Here is an 18,128-nt window from a genome sequence, read left to right on the forward strand (position 1 = left end):
ATCCAGTTTAAAGTAACCCCCACCACTTTCCACCATTTCACCCTTTTTTATTTTATATCTCATCATTATCTGATATTTTCTTGTAGGTTTATTTATGTTTTATTTCCAGCCTCTTACCACTATCCCCAACACACACAAATTCAAATGTAAGTTCTATGAAAACAGAACTCTTGTTGCTCACTGCTATATCCCCATCCCTGAGAACAGTGCCTGGTACATAAGAGGCACTCAATAAGCGCATTTGGATTGTTGGATGGATGGATGGATGCATGGATAATTGAATTATGATTATCATCATTGTCCACTTGAACTTCCATCCTGTTTTAAAATGTTACCAAAATTGTAGTTTCTTGACCTTTCTTATGTGACTCTTCCAACTGTAATGCCTGACCTCTCTTCCCTCCACCTTTTTGATCTTCAGCAACTTTAACATAGTACTAGGTCCATGAACATTAATCTGTATACTCCTGCTGGTAATGATCTTTTCATCCCCCAAGTCAACGTTTACTTTGAGAAGGGAGAGTCTTTTCTTTACAGCCAAATAACAAGCACCTAAAAACAGGTACCACATCTTATTATATTCCCCTTACTTACTAATTCCAACCTATAATGAAAAGTATGGTGTTTAGCACATAGATGATACTCAATAAATGTTTATTGCTGTAAGAAATACCATTCATATTATCTTTGGCATCCTTGCCCCAAAATAATAATCCAGAACCAACCAGTAAAAAGCATCTTTTGAAGGCTCATAGAGGTACCAGTATTGCCTCTCATTTCCCCCCACATACTGTATGTTCTTGTTAGACAATGGCTGTAGCATTAACATTATCTGCATCTGATGCTTTGTACCTTCTGAACAATCATCATGGTTTTGTTTTATTATATACACTTTCTGAGAGAAGCATCTTTAGCACAATGACACATGTATTGGAGTCATTAATTACTAAATAATTTCTTTGATAAAATTGATTAAAAGGAGAAAAATCCCCCAATATAGTATTCAAACAACCTAACATCATCATGCTTAATAATTATACTGAAAATTCCAAAGATCATCAAGCACATACTAATAAGATAAAGATATCTCTGGTCAAAAAGACTTATTCATTGATTGATTCTTTTTCTGGCAGTAATTCAGTAACAATTAAAAAAAGAACTGAGCACCATTGGTGTGGTCTCTAGGCTCTTGGCTAACAATGTGACTCCAGAAACAGAATTGTAACTTCTATATTTTTTTTAATTTTTTTTAACGTTTATTTATTTTTGAGACAGAGAGAGACAGAGCATGAACGGGGGAGGGGCAGAGAGAGAGGGAGACACAGAATCGGAAGCAGGCTCCAGGCTCTGACCCATCAGCCCAGAGCCTGGCATGGGGCTCGAACTCACGGACCGCAAGATCGTGACCTGAGCTGAAGTCAGACACTCAACCGACTGAGCCACCCAGGCGCCCCGTAACTTCTATTTTATACTTCTAAAAAAAAAATCCGCTCAATTGGATTAATTCTCTTATCTATAAAACTAAGTTCCTCTGTTTCCATAGGCCAGTGTTTTCAAACTTCAGCATGCATTGTAATCACATATAGTGTTTGTTAAACCATAGCTCACTGATGCCTGTCCCAGAGTTGCAGATTCAGAACAGGTGGAGTGGCCCTAGAGCACTGGCATTTCCGAGTTTCCAGGTGATGCTAGTGCTACTTGGCCTGGAGAAGTCTCTGAGAATATTTGCTCTACAAATCTGGTCACAGGTAGCAGACTACGAGAAGACAGTTTCCCACCTTATGAAATTAAAATGGTAAAATACAGAAAGTGCAAAAAGGAAAGACAACATGAAAAAGTGGGGGGGACCCTTGCAACAAAGAGGTGGAGCTATTTACTTGTGACTCTTTAAGCCAGAAGAACTTGCATGTCTTTTTCACTTTTTTCTTCTCTCTGTTATTTCCTCACTCCAACTAGATTGAAGGCAAGTATGTATCATATATATATGCAGGTTAAAACTTCTTTATTGTGCTTACTACAGAGAGGGCCTACTCAATAGATATTGTTAAAAACTTGATCAATCTAGAAAATAAAGTTATGTTTGCTCTTATAAATGGAATCACTTCATAAATAGTTTTTAGTTGACAGATCATCTAATGTCCTGTCACTTTGTTAATATTGACCTACTTAATGATGTTACATTAACCTGCTGAATAAAATTATGTAAGAGATATAGACACAAATTGCTTTGGAGTTTCTTAAACAGATTTTTTTCTGCTTAGTTTTGGTATTTTAAAATTTTTATTTTCCTCTTCATCTCTCTTTTCTCTATTTAGTTCTTGTTTTACTTATTGTGTGGTTTGGTTTTTGGTCTAATTGTAGTTCTTTTCTTGTAAGCTTATTTATATCCTTCTGTGATAGTAGATGACACTATTATTTAAGGTCAAGAATATGGGTATACAAGTAAGTATAATATTATGCAATATATGTATGTATATGTGTGTATATATGCATATGTTTAATATATAATGAAAAACAAAGTATCAGTATTGGAAGTCTTACCTTTAATCGTGTTAAACTGAAGCCAATGTCAAAAAGGATGTTACATCACATTTGGCTAATAATAGAGTGGCTTAAACAGTCAGAAAGGCTGACAGAATGTCAGGAGGGGAGAAAGAAAAACCCTCATTAAAAAAATAAATAAATAGGGGCACCTGGGTGGCTCAGTTGGCTAAGTGTCCAACTTCTGCTCAAGTCTTGATCATGTGGTTCACCAGTTCAAGTCCTGCTTTGGGCTCTGTGCTGACAGCTCAGAGCCTGGATCCTGCTTCAGATCCTGTGTCTCCCTCTCACTCTGCCCCTCCCCTGCTCATACTCTGTCTCCTCTCTCTCAAAAATAAATAAAAATGTTAAAAATAAACAAACAAACAACTAAATAAATAAAAGACCCCCCCCCCCTGCAAGATAGACCAAAAACATCCTTTGCATCACCATTGATTGATTGAAAACCAGACCGTTTATACGTGTGATAGAAAAACCTTCAGCCTGTTGGCAACTCTATTGTAACATGTCGAAAAAGATGTGTTTAGAAGGTTGGATATCCGATTATTGTAAAGGAAAACAATGACTTAGAAATTTTGATTTTTACTTTTCTACACTTCTTATAGCAAGTCTGCCTTTTTAATAACATAAGGAAATTGAATAGAAATGTAAAATAAAGAAAATAAGAGATTAGAAATTTTAAAGTAGCACACCAAACTATATTCCACCAATTGGATTCTGAAGTGATGTAAGACAATGACCTCCATACTGAGAGGTAGTCTTCTAAGAAGACATTGCCTAACAATGACCAAATAATAGGACAACTAATACAAAAACATTTGGAATCTCTTTCTTAGACATACTGATAATTAGTGGGGTCTTTTTTCTGTCTTTTTAAATTTCCTTCACTCGGGGCACCTGGGTGGCTCAGTCAGTTAAGCGACCGACTTTAGCTCAGGTCATGATCTCGCCGTTTCTGAGTTCAAGCCCCATATCGGGCTCTCTGCTGACAGCTCAGAGCCTGGAGCTGGTTTAGATTCTGTGCCTCCCTCTCTCTCTCTCTCTCTGCCCTTTCCCCACTCATGCTTTGTCTTTCTCTCTCAAAAGTAAATAAACATCAAAAAACTTAAAAAAAAATAAATTTCCTTTACTCTTCTTGTCTTTATACTTTTCTGTGAAGGCAATATGACTATGCTTGAGAATCAAGCATATCTCATCAGATATCAAGGAAAATGCTTCAGAATTGGCAATAATGAAAACATTACAAATTTTTCTGTTAATTACTTCCTGTCCAGTTGCTTCACTGTCTCTTCTCCCTAACACACTAGGTGCTCCCGCTGCCCCAGGCTACTTGCTTCCTGAACCTTCTATCTTTATAACCACAACCATTCAGCTTGGACCATCTGGTTCCCATTGTTTCCCTGGAGATTTCACCAACTCCTCCAAAAGCAACTTGCACAAACATTCTGTTAACAGGTCTCTCTCTACATTACTCTTGGTACCATGCTTATTTGTGGATAGTCCACCTTCAGTAGACTTCAGCTCCCTGAGAGAAGGAGCAGGAACTTGCTCCTGTTTGAAGCCTCCATGCATAAACCACTGCCTAGCAGACAGAAGGTACAATGCACATTTGAGGAAGTCTAAGAGGCAGGGATGAGTTTATCTTATTTCAGTGCCTTACTTAGGTTATTTAGTTTGGATTTGTGTTTAAAAGTACTTTTCTCTGAAGATGTAAGCCAGGAGTAGTTACAATACTTATTTGTTCCTGTGTAGTTACATTTAACATTTTTCTGTGCATAGTTTATCATGGAAATAACGTAAACTACTGATTCTAAGAAACATCACCAGAAAATGCACTGGTTTTATTGAGTATGTGTTTGTGATTATAAATAAATATGTATATTTTAATGGTTGTCATGGAAACTCATTTATGTAGAAGAATGTTATTTTATCAGTTATATCTCCTAGATATAAAAAACTATCAAAAATTATGTTGGCATTTAAAATTCTCAATTTTTGCCTCCTTTTTAAAGTCGTTTATTTCCCACTGTACATATAGGATAAATTATTAATCCAGAATGTAGACTAAGTTCTTTAGATATTTAAAGTAAGAGAAAAAAAACTGTGGAATTGTGAAGATCCCAAAATTAGGTAGTGAATGTCAACATTTAATAAAATCCTATATTGAACATCAAAAACAGCTTTCACAGTTTTTTACCTGGACTGACTCACATTAAGATGTGGGTTGGGGTTCATCTGGATACCTAAATACTGGGTGCATTCTAGATACTCATAAAAAGATTATGGCGTTTATGAAAATTTCCCCTAGTGATCTCACATGCCCTGTTTCAGAACTTCAAAAATGCCTTTAAGGTGCATGAAGCTTATTTGGGCTACTTTGTAAATGTTACCAATGTGGCTGTGCTAGCTACACACATACGTTTAGTGCTGTCCATGGCAAATTTTCATTTGGCTAAGAGACATGGGGACTTTTTGCTAGCTTGATGAATGCAGTTACTGGTCTAGTCAACTTCAAACAGAGTTTTGCAAGATCCAATTTTATGGTATGGAAATATCACTCTTGATTTTTCTAGCCCTTTATTGTTAACAAATGTATAACAAAACAAAACAAAGAAATCCTCAATATTCATATTCATAGGACTCATTTCAATGAATTTCAGTTGGCTATATTATTATCTTGAAGTGTTAATATTGGATCAAAACTTGGCAGGTATTAATTGGACTTGACAGTTTGACTTGCTCAACAGTTCTAGAGCAAGAGAGCAAATTGTGTGTGTGTGTGTGTGTGTGTGTGTGTATGTGTGTGAAAGAGAATGAGAGGGAGAGAGAGAGAGAATGTATTTAGGAGGGGGCAGTTAGCAGGATGGGAGGAGATGGAAACAATGCTTTTTGCTTTGATAGGCCCTCAAGTTTTATCTTTGAATATCTAGGGGTTTCTCCTCATTCAGCCTTGAACAAATGAATAGCATCAGTAAAGAAATTTGTCAGACCTGGTGGTTATATCAGGAGTTATGTAGGAAAATAATAATGAATGCTAGGAAAATAAATAAGGGTAAGTTCAGGAAACATAACTAAAAATGCTGCACTGGTATAAATTGAATAATAAAATTCCTAGTCATATTTTGCCATAAATAGAGGTTTGGGAATTTGTCATTCACCTTATTTAAAATTCAGAAATATTAAAGGTACAGTGTTCTTTCATTACAGAAATAATAGAATTTCAGCTATTACTGAGCTAGGGTCATTTAAATGGCTACTGCATGTATTATATCAGTAAGTGGAACATCTGTATGAAATGTCCACCTGCTGATCTACTGCCACTCTGTGCACATTTCAATGAACCGCATTTAATCATTTTAAGACTTCTACTAATGAAGCCTTATCTAGATTAACATTTTAAGCACAAATACTTTTAGGCATTAAAACTCTCACACTAAATGAAATTGCATTGTCTTGTTTACCCTTGTTGATTAATAAGCAATCTGTTAACTGTTAGAACAGTCCAATTGTAGCAGTAGAAGGAGATTAGTAATTCAGTGATGTTTGTGGATACAATCATCATTTCTCCTGAAGGCTTTGAATTAGAATATCACTTACACACTATCCGTAGGCAAAGAAAAGATATAATATTTTTAGACATGTGTACCCACTATTTTGCTTGAATCGTTCAGCTTAGGGTCACTGCAGCAATACAAATGCTTCTGGGGGCAAAATGCTATTTTGATGCATGCATATCCTTCTTAAATTGTGTGAATGTCTATTAAAAGAAACAGCAACCAACAAATAGTGCAGTAATAATCCAGTATCCTAATTTCTGTTCTCAGAACATTATTGCTTTGTTAATCAAGCTTCGGAAGAGAAATGTTGCTTATCCATTTTTCCCCAATAATAGATGTTAGGTATGAAACTTCTCTGCAATCTTATTTAACTTATTCCCAGCCAGTAGAAAACTAAACTTTTGGCCTTAAAAAATCTAGGAGTAAGTTTGGAAAATTTCCATTTCCTTTTGGAGCACTTCTCTATCTTTTGTGTTTCCTGTCACCTGGAATTAAAGCAGGTCAATCTGTTTGGCATTCATATGACCTAAATTTCATTAAGTTGTAAATTGTTAATCACCTAGGTGTCCAGGTGGGACCCAGCGTTTTAGATGGAGAAATCATTGAAAAAAAGGGAAGAAGAGTGGGATGCAGCTGAATTCTTTGGCATTAGTTGGGTATCAACAGACGGTCTCCAATCTAAAGGCAACTCCAGAGCCATTCTTGTCTTATTCATAGCCAAGCATATCACTATAATTTGAAATTATGGTGGAAGTAGGTGTTTCAATTTGGGGGGAATTATGCTTTATAAACACCCACGGATCAAGCCCTTTCTGTGTTGCAGTCCCTCTGTGGTGAAATCAAACAGCGACGACGTGGAGTGGCCTCCATCCTGCGATTGTGCCAGCATCTTCTGGATGACCGGGACACTTGCAATCTGAACGCAGACCACCAGCCCATGCAACTGATCATTGTAAATCTTGAAAGAAGATGGGAAGCCATTGTCATGCAAGCTGTTCAGTGGCAAACACGGCTACAAAAGAAGATGGGAAAGGAGTCTGTGAGTGATATATTTTTTTTAAAGCATAATGGTCTCTTATTTTTCTCAGAAAAAAATTATTTCAGAACTTGGAAAATGTATTCATCTTACAAGTGGTTTTGTAAAAGAAAGGGATAGATCTCTCCAACCACTAGATGAAATTCCATTTGTCATGGCACAGAGATTTATTTGCCTACCAATAAGAAGTGTTTCAGTGTATCTCATTGTCTTGAAAAAAATCACAGGAAGAGTTGGCTTAATCTTGCCAAACTAAGCCATTAATTCCTTCAGTCATTCCTTCACCAGTGATATTCTTTAATCATAAAATACCCCATGAAGATTTTGTTAGAAGGCGGCTTTCTACTTTGAAAGCACGTGTAGCAGTGTGTATGCTCTATGAAGCATTGCTCTATGAGGCAATGACATAAAGTATACTGCTTACCTTTTCATTACATGATGACTTAACACTGTTCGTACAACAAACTCCATTTCTTTTGCTTAGAGCTTCTTTTGATAGATATTCATTGCTGAGAGCTAGAAAGTTTTCTCTGTGAATTCTAATGCAGTGTTCAAGGTAGGGGTAGGGTCCCTTTTAAGAATTTTCCAAGTTGATTATAAGTTCAAACCATTGATACATGAAGGAAATATATGTGACTAAGGTTGTTTAATAATAGTAGAGAATAAGTTCTTGTCCAGAAAACCTTCATATTCTTAATAGAAAAGATTTATTGATAAAAAGATTGCATTCCCCAAATGACTTTGAAGTCACTGACCATTAGTTGAATACCTAATTTTCATGTTTGACTTACATAAATGAAACACATACATACATACATGGAATAGAAAGTTATTGTTATATGTTTATATTATCAGTTCTATGGGTTTGGAAAGTCCAAGATTCAAAATTGAAAAATCAAATGTAATAATCCTGCCACTGAAAAAAGTCTTCTCCTGTGAATTCTAATTTTAACAAATTCTTAATATTTGCTGTCTGATGTGTTTGGCATTGGGGACTGGGAACAGAAAGGACAATGAATCAGTAAGCCTTCTCACTTTTTCTGCATCTGCAGCTATGTTGAGTCTAGGGGATGATTGTATCATCAACAGTTCAATTTAATTGTTTTGAGCTGAAGTTGTTAAATTTCTTAAGACTTCCAAGTTATTACCAGTAATCAGAGTCTATATAATTGGATGTCTTTCCTGGAAAAGACCTATGAAGCTATTTAGCTACTGTGTTTTCCCTTTCTTTCTTTCTTTCTTTCTTTCTTTCTTTCTTTCTTTCAGTGTTTAGAAGGGCAAAAGAGGTTATTTTTTATTCTATAGTTTTGAAGCCTCTAAGCATAGTAGTGACCATAATAAAACTTACACAAAAACCATCTGCACCTGGAGAAGCTCTGACATTTTGGAAGCATTCAAGCTGCTTTGGAGGAGACAAAAATGGCTTTCTTTGGGGATTTACTTGAAATCATATGATCAGGGTTGCAGGACTAGATCTCTGTGGACTAGATGTAGACATTTTTATCCTGCTTCTTTGGTAGAAGTAAGCTTTCATTTTAAAACCCTGGCTACTTCTTAGAGGCTCAAGCTAACACATAGAGGTAGATATAAATTGCAGATAGAGAAAAGTCTCCCCTTTTCTTTAGGTTGTCTACTGAGTGTGTAGGCTTTTGGAATGATGGAGGTAGCAAATAAAGTCTGTGCTAAACAAGGTTGAAAATCACTGTCAAGAAAAGGATAGAACAGAGTAAGGCTAATGGCAACAATTCAGTCAGCAGAGGGTACCTAATTAAGTTGGAGATATTTCTTGCTTCTGATCTCTGTTGTTTAGTAAAGAGTCCATATTGCTTTGATAGGCAAGCAACCATTGACCATTGTGGGAGGCTACCTATGCAGAAAATCAGAAGTCTCTAAGTGGTCTGTTTGCTTGTTTATCATATGCCTCACCCTCATGCCATCCCCATGGTCCTTCATGCACAGGGACTTTCAGTGACTGTTTGCAAGGCCTGGGACGTACTTGCACATGGTAGATGTTTGACAGATATTTGCTAAATGGATGAGTACATGCTTTTATTTAATAAATTTTCTTTTATTCTGACATTTGGTTTAAAACTATATCTACATTCATGATCAGGGTTCATATTCCCCCAAAATGGCTTTGAGTATTATTACATTTCTATAAGACTATTCACCTTCATGAGACCACCAAGAAGGTGCCTTTTGACCTGTGTGATGGTGATAATGTTTCCAATGATAGTGACAATGTTTCCAAGTTCTAAAACATGATGTAAAGTATCTGGTAGTATACTCTTTTCTTCAAAAGTTATTTCTGAAGGAAATTCTGTATGAGCTATTGGATAAAAATGTGGACTAGGTCAATTTGATACCACACATTAGTAAAAGAAAGTATAAGAACTGCGTAATCCTCTCGATAGATATAGAAAAAGCATTTGACAAAATACACAGCATCCTTTCTTGATAAAAACTCTCAAGAAATTAGGGATAGAAGGATCATACCTCAAGATCATAAAGGCCATATATGAAAGACCCACCACTAATATCATCCTCAATGGGAGAAAACTGAGAACTTTCTCCCTAAGGTCAGGAACTCAACAAGGATGTGACTCTCACCACTGTTATTCAACATAGTGTTGGAAGTCCTAGCTTCAGCAATCAGACAACAAAAAGAAATAAAAGGCATCCAAATTGGCAAGGAGTGAGTCACACTTTCACTCTTTGCAGACAACATGATCCTCTACGTGGAAAACCCAAAAGACTCCACAAAAAAACCGCTAGAACTGATCCATGAATATGCTAGAGTCACAGGATATAAAATTAATGCATAGAAATCGGTTGCATTTCTATACACCAATAATGAAGCAGCAGAAAGAGAAATCAAGGAATCAATCCCATTTACATTTGCACTAAAAACCATAAAATACCTAGGAAATAAACCTAACAAAAGAGGTGAAAAATCTATACACTGAAAACTATAGAAAGCTTATGAAAGAAATTGAAGAAGACACAAAAAAATGGAAAAAAATTCTAATCCGTGCTCATGGATTAGAAGATCAAGCCTTGTTAAAATGTCAAAACTACACACACAAAGCAATCTACATATTCAATGCAATACCTATTAAATAACACCAGCTTTTTCACAGAGCTAGAACAAATAATCCTAAAATTTGTATGGAACCAGAAAAGACCCTGAATAGCCAAAGCAATCATGAAAAAGAAAACCAAAGCTGGAAGTATCACAATTCTAGACTTCAATCTATATTACAAAGCTGTAATCATCAATATAGTATAGTACTGGCACAAGAACAGACACTCAGATCAATGGAACAGAATAGAGAATCCCAGAAATGGACCCACAAACATATGGCCAACTAATCTTGGACAAAGCAAGAAAGAATATCCAGTGGAGTAAAGACAGTCTCTTTAGCAAATGGTTTTGGCAGAACTGGATGGCAACATGCAGAATGACCAGGACCACTTTCTTACAATGTGCACAAAAATAAACTCAAAATGGATGAAAGACCTAAGTGTATTACAGGAAGCCATCAAAATCCTAAAGGAGAAAACAGGCAACATCCTCTTTGACCTCGGCCACAGCAACTTCTTACTTGACATGTCTCCAGAGGCAAGGGAAACAAAAGCAAAAATGAACTATTGAGACCTCATCAAGATAAAAAGCCTCTGCATAGTGATGGAAACAATCAGTAATACTAAAAGGCTGATGGAATGGGAGAAGATATTTGCAAATGACATATCAGATAAAGGATTAGTCTCCAAAATCTATAAAGAACTTATCAAATTCAACACCCAAAAAACAAATAATCCAGTGAAGAAATGGGCCAAAGATATGAATAGACACTTTTCCAAAGAAGACATCCAGATGGCTGACACATGAAAAAATGTTCAACATCACTCATCATCAGGGAAATACAAATCAAAACCTCAATGAGATACCACCTCATACCAGTCAGAATGGCTAGCATTAACAACTCCAGCAATGACAGGTTTTGGCAAGGATGCAGAGAAAGAGGGTCTCTTTTGCATTGCTGGTGGAAATGCAAACTGGTGCAGCCACGCTGGAAAACAGTATGGAGGTTCCTCAAAAAATAAAAAATAGAACTTCCCTACAACCTAGCATTTGCCCTACTAGGTATTTATCCATAGGATACAAAAATGCTGATTCGAAGGGGCACATGCACCCCAATGTTTATAGCAGCACTATTGACAATAGCCAAAGAATGGAAATAGCCCAAATGTCCATTGAGTGATGAATGGATAAGGAAGATGTGGTATATATATAAAATGACATATTACTCAATGAAAAAGAATTGAATCAAAAAGAATAAATCTTGCCATTTGCAACAATGTGGATGGAACTAGAGTGTATTATGCTAAGTGAAATAAATCAGTCAGTGAAAGACAAATACCATATGACTTCACTCATATGTGGACTTTAAGATACAAAACTGATGAACATAAAGGAAGGGAAGCAAAAATAATATAAAAACTGGAGGGAGACAAACCATAAGAGACTCTCATATACAGAGAACAAACGGGTGTGGTGTTGGGCGGGGGGGGGGGGCGGTGATGAGCTAAATGGACAAGGGGCCTTAAGGAGGACACTTGTTAGGAAGAGCACTGGGTGTTATATACAAGTGATGAATCACTGAATTCTATTCCTGAAATCATTATTACACTATATGGTAACTAACTGGGATTTAAATTTTTTTTAAATGTGGACTAGGTTCTGATACTGCAAATTAGAAGCTCTGATTCAGTCACTGTGTTATAGGATTGTCTTCATTAGTCATTTTGGAAATAGCTTATATAAGAGATGTCACTTAATCCCATATGCAGTATTCCTTATGGTTCAATTGACATCTGTTTGTGTGATGATTCGATTACTATTGGTCTTCTCCATTGGTCTGAAGAAAGCAGCCACATAGCCAGTTTTTGTTCACCTCTGCATTCCTAAAACTTTATATAGGGTTTAATAGGTACTTCATAATATTTGTTAAATAAGTGAATTTTCTCTAAGAGATGCTCTATAGTAGTCAGTGTTAGAGATTCAGCAGTAAATTAGATCCCTTCCCCTTCCTTAAAAAGCACAGTTCAAAAGATAATACAAATGTACAAATAACTATCATACTAGGTAATATCCATAGCTAATTACAGACAAAAATATGGAAAAACTTTCCATAATATTCAGAAAAATTTAGGTAAGTGTATAAATGTCAAACTTCCCTATTACCCCTAACTAGGTAAATAATGAATATATTTATCTCTTTTTCAAAAGTTACAAGAAAGCAAGAGATCTTGTATAAAACCTCCAAAGCACCTTTCTCCCTTATCAAGTATCTTGACAAATCCCAAAAGTATCTTTTTCCCTTATCAAGATTTTGAAATTGCATAATTATTTTACATTACATTTGTTCTTCATACATTTAAACTCTTTACCCAGACTTACTTTTGTGTGTTTGTGTGTGTGTGTGTGTGTGTGTGTGTTAACTGTAATGTGTGTCCATACTTTTCAAGCTTTAATTCTAATTTTTATTTGAATTGTATCTTTTGGTTTTTCTCTTTCCTAGTCTTCTGCCTTCTTTCTTTGTGAGCCAAAGAAACTTGAGCTTTGTTCCTTTTATTCCTTTCATTGATTCAGGCCCATATCTTGACTGACAGTACTATACATTTATGTTACCTTAAGCCATCCCATCTTCCAAAATAGCATTCTGAATTTATTATGTGTTTATTATAGAGAACCAAGATTCTACCAGTTTAAATATCACTTCTTACAATAGATGAAAATTAAAATGTATAAGACAATCCATAGTAACGACAATCATCCATACCAATAATCTATAAATTTACTCAGAACAGTGTTTCTTATCTTTTAATAAAGAGGCCATAACTCCTTGATGAAGGCTGTAGGCCTTCTTCCTCTTAAAGTACATAAGCAGATATCCACTTTCAGCCAAGATAAAGTATGAGATCACATTTATCCTTGTACCTGAAACAACTAAAAAACTGGGCAAAATCACATTAATTTTTTTTTTTACTTTTGAGAGAGAGAGAGAGTGAGCAAGTGGGGAGAGGCAGAGAGAGAGGAAGACACAGAATCTGAATTGGCTCCAGGCTCTGAGTTGTCAGCACAAAGACCAATGTTGGGCTTGAACCCACGAACCATGAGATCATGACCTGAGCCGAAGTCATCCACTTAGCTGTCTGAGCCACCCAGGTGCTCCCAAAATCACAAATTTTAACCTTGCATGTGAAATGAATGAAGTGATACTATGGTTACCCAATTTTCTGCCTAGAAATTCCAAGGCACAGCATATGGAGAGGAAGTCTATACAGATTCTGGCAGTCTCACTGAGTTGAAGAGACAGGTCCGGGAGTCTGAGGAGGCCAAGACAGCTAAATGTGCTATAGGACTATATCTATTTTGCTATTTGCTATAGAGTAATAGAGAGGAGAGAGCTGCAGAGAGAAGCTAACTTCCAAGAAGTTAGACAAAAATATTGTGCATATTAAGTACAGACATTGAAGATATCTGTCAAAAATCAAACTTTTACAGATAAAAACTATAATAACTGAGATGAAAACTACACTGAGTGGTATTAACAGCCAATTAAATATTATAGAAGTGATTCATAAACCTGAAAATGTAACAATAGAAACTGTCTAAAATGAAACACAGAGAAAAATAAGACAAAATAGAAAACAATGCATGAGTGAGCTGTGAGATAACTTTAAGCAACACGATATATATGTAATTGGAATCCCTAAAAGAAAGGACATAAAGAGAAACAATTTTTGAAGAAATAATGGCCAAAATTTTCCAAATTTGATGAAAAGTATAAACTGATACTTGTCAGTAGACTTTAGGCACAATAAACATGAAAAAACTACACAAGGGACATCATAACCAAATTGATTAAAACCAGTGATAAGGGAATATCTTCAAAGCATGCAGAGAAAACAGAGTTATTATTAAGAGTTATAGCAGACTTATTAAGAGTTATTATTATTAAGAGTTATAGCAGAATTCTTTTTCAAAACAATGCAGATCAGGAGACAGTGGAGCAACATCTTTAAGGTATTGGGAAAAAATAACAACCAAGAATTCTACACACAGGGAAATATTCAAAGAGAAAGATAAAAACAGTTTTCAGACATCAAAAGAAGAAAAAAATTATCACCAGCAGAACTGCATTACAAGAAATGTTAAGAGAAATTCTGCAGGCAAAAGAAAAATGATATCAGTGGGAAACTTGAATCTGTACAGAGGAATGTTAAGTACTGGAAATGGCTACTATGTAGGTTAATATGAAACTATTTTTGTATTATTTAAATCTCTTGAATTGATAATAGGTTGTTTAAAACAAGATAGTAGCAATGTATTGCGGGATTTACAAAACATGTAGAAGTAAAACATATGACAACAATATCACAAAGACCAGGAAATGGAATTATACTGTTGAATGGTTCTTATACTACATGTGGTAGTATAATATCATTTAAAGATAGATTGTGAAAACATAAAATGTATACTATGACAAGAAACTGTATCTAATAGTCCAACAAGGGAAATGAAATCATTAACCATAAACACACACACACACACACACACACACACACAATGAAGGAAAAAAGGGAAAATGGGAATAAAGCACAGGTGTAACAAAGAGAAAGAAGCAAGGTGGAAGATTAAACCAATCATATCAGTAATTCTACTAAGTGTAAATGGACTAAAAACTTCAATTGAAAGGCAGTAATTGTCAGGTTGGATTAAAAAAACAAGATTGAGCTATATGTTGTCTATAATAAACCCACCTTAATTATAGACAAAATAGGTTAAGTATGGAAAAACATACATTAAACTAACACAGCGTTAATATGTAACAGATTTGATTTCAAAGCAAAAATATTATAAGATATAAAGAAGGACACTTTTTTTAATGATAAAGATGCTAATTAATTTAGAGGACACACCATTAGTAAATGTTGATGTTCTAATAACAGAACTTACATGAGTCAAAAACTGATACAAGTAGGCAGGGATACAGTTTTGGAAAGAGATTCCAACACTTTTCCTCAATAATTGGCAGCATAAGCAGACAGAAAATCAGTAAGAATATAAAAGCCATAAACACTCCATAAATGAACTTGATCTAACTGACATTTAAAACATCTCATCCCACAACAAAAAATATACTTTATTTTCAAGTGCACACAGAACATCTACCAAAATGACTCTTTTCTGAACCACAGAATAAGTCTAAAATGTAAAAGGACTCATATTATACAAAGTATGCTCTCTTATTATAATGGAATTAATTTAGAAATAAATAATAGGCATATATTTATAAAACCCTCAAATATATGGAAACTAAATAGCAAATTTATATACAACTCATGGAACAAAGAAGAAATTAGAAGGGGAAATTATCAAGTGTTTTTGTACTGAATAGAAATAGAAAAAATTAAAATTTGTGCCACCAAAATTTGCTATTAAAATAATGATCTTATCTTTCACCACATGCAACTAGAAAAATAAGGGCAAATTAAACACAAAGTAGGTAGAAGAAAGGGGGGGAGGAAATAAATATCAGAGCAGAAATCACTGTAATTGAAAACAGAAAAACAATAGAGAAAAAAAATCAATGAAATAAAAAAAGCTGTTTTATTGAAAAGATAAAAGCTTTATCAAGACTGATCAGGGAATATGGAGAAAAGACACAAAGTATCAACATCAGGAATAATAGATAGACATCACTACATATTCTACTAATATTAAAAAATATGAAGGGAATATTATGAATATTTATGCCATTAAGTTCAACTATTTAGATAAAATAATGTAGAAACTTTATCAACTTAATAAAGGATGTATACAAATAATCTATTTTTTATTTTTTATTTATTAAAGTTTATTTATTTTTTTAGAGAGAGAGAGTGAGTGGGATAGGGACAGAGAGAGAATCCCAGGCATGCTGTACATGGTCACCATGGAGCCCGATGTGGGGCTTGAACCCATGAACCATGAGATCATGACCTGAACCAAAATCAAGAATTGGATGCTTAATGGACTAAACCCACCCAGTAACCCCTACAAATAATCTAAAGCTAGCATATTTAATGGTAAAAGACTGAATACTTTTCTCCTAGTATCAGTAGAAGGCAAGGATGTCCATTTTCACCATTTCTATTTAACATCGCACTGAAAGTTTTAGCCCATACAAGAAAGCAAGGAAAAAAGGAATTAAAGGCATGCCACTTGGAAGATAAGGGACCAAATTACCTTTACTCACATGCTTCATGATCATCTATGTAGAAAATGCTATAGATTCTCAAAAAAAAAAAAGATCCTAGGGCTAGTAAAAGACTTTAACAAAGTTATAGTATACAAAACCAAGATACAAACATCAATTGTATTTTTACGTGCTATCCATGAACAACCAGAATTTGAAATTAAAAAAACAGTATAATTTATAATAACAGCAAAAATACAAAATACTTAGGGATATATCTCACAAAATACATGAAGACCTATTCTTTGAAAATTACAAAATATTGGTGACAGAAATTAAATAACTAAATGAGTGATGAAGTATACTGTGCTCATGGATCATAAGGCACAATATTAAGATATCAATTCTCCCCAGATTTATCTGTAAGATCAGTGTAATTCAAATGACATTTCAAGTAATGTATTTTGTAGAAATTTATAAGCTGATTCTAAAATTCACATGGAAATGCAAAGGCATTAGAATAGTCAAAACAATTTTGGAAAAGATGAATAAAGTTAAAGGACTTACACCTCCTGATTTCAAGACTGAAAATAAAGCTACAGTGTTTGGGAGAGTATGGCTTTAGTGTCAAGGCCAAGAAATAGATCAATAGAACAGGGTAGATATTTCAGAAATAGAGCTGCACAAAAATGGTCAATTGATTTTTGACAAAGATGCAAAGGCAATTCCAAGGGTAGTCCTTCACCAAATGATCCTGGAACAATTTAACATCTATATGCACAAATATGAAATTGAACTCCATATTGCATGCACCATCCTGAAAAATTGAAGTCAGGGAGCCTGGGTGACTCAGTCAGTTGAGCATCTGACTCTTGATTTCGGCCCAGGTCATGATCTCATGGTTTGTGAGTTTGAGCTCCGCACCAGGCTCGGCACTGACAGTGAGAGGCCTGTTTGGAATTCTCTCTCTCCTCTCTCTTTTCCCTTCCCCTACTCTCTCTCTCTCTCTCTCTCTCTCTCTCTGTCTCTCAAAATAAATAAATAAATAAACATTTTTTTTAAAGTTTAAAAATAGATGAAGTCAGAATGGATCATAGATCTAAATGTAAATGTAAAACAAAATAGAAAAAAAATTATAGGGTAAAATCTTTGTGACCACTGGAAGAATTATGAAGTGTAATGAGGAAGATTTGGGGGATGGTAAATATAGTCATGATCTTGATTGTAGTGATAGTTTTGTGGGTATATTTATATGTCAAAATGTATAAAATTGTACATTTTAAGTTATGCAGTTATTTTATGCCAATTATACCTCAATAAGACTATTTAAAAAACACATGGGGATATACAGAATTTTACATGTAGTTATAAATGGGTTGATAGATTGCCCTGAAGCCTGACAGTGAGTATCCTTGCTTTGGAGTAAGTAAATAAAATGAGCATCCCTTTTCTGAAGGACCAAAAAACAACAGCAACAAAAATAATAATAGCTAACATAATAACACTTACTAGGTGTTAGGCCCTTTTCTGTTACATGTTAATTAATCTAAGACTTTTAATAGTCATATGATATATGTACTATTATCCTCTCAATTTTGCATAAGAAAAGTTGAAGCAGAGTTTCAGCAACTTTTCCAAAGTGACCCAGCTAGTTTGTAACTGATCTGTCAAAGCCTAGACATCTTGGCTCCAGAGTCACTGTCCTGAATCAGCATCCTAAATTGTCTCTTTAAGATAAGGTCTTTT

The 18,128-nt window shown here is 34.9% G+C and overlaps 1 protein-coding gene across 4 annotated transcripts in view; it reads left to right on the top strand.

The window, feature by feature from the left end:
- Window positions 1-18,128, top strand: part of AKAP6 (A-kinase anchoring protein 6) — a 480,061-nt gene that overhangs the window by 410,526 nt on the left and 51,407 nt on the right. For all 4 annotated transcript variants that reach the window (XM_043555958.1, XM_043555961.1, XM_043555960.1 and 1 more), the window contains exon 12: window positions 6,922-7,137. In XM_043555958.1, coding sequence (XP_043411893.1) covers window positions 6,922-7,137 — 216 coding nt within the window. The remainder of the gene's footprint in view (window positions 1-6,921; window positions 7,138-18,128) is intronic.

Source organism: Prionailurus bengalensis, chromosome B3 (genome assembly GCF_016509475.1).
Source record: "Prionailurus bengalensis isolate Pbe53 chromosome B3, Fcat_Pben_1.1_paternal_pri, whole genome shotgun sequence".
NCBI classification, from domain to species: domain Eukaryota; kingdom Metazoa; phylum Chordata; class Mammalia; order Carnivora; family Felidae; genus Prionailurus; species Prionailurus bengalensis.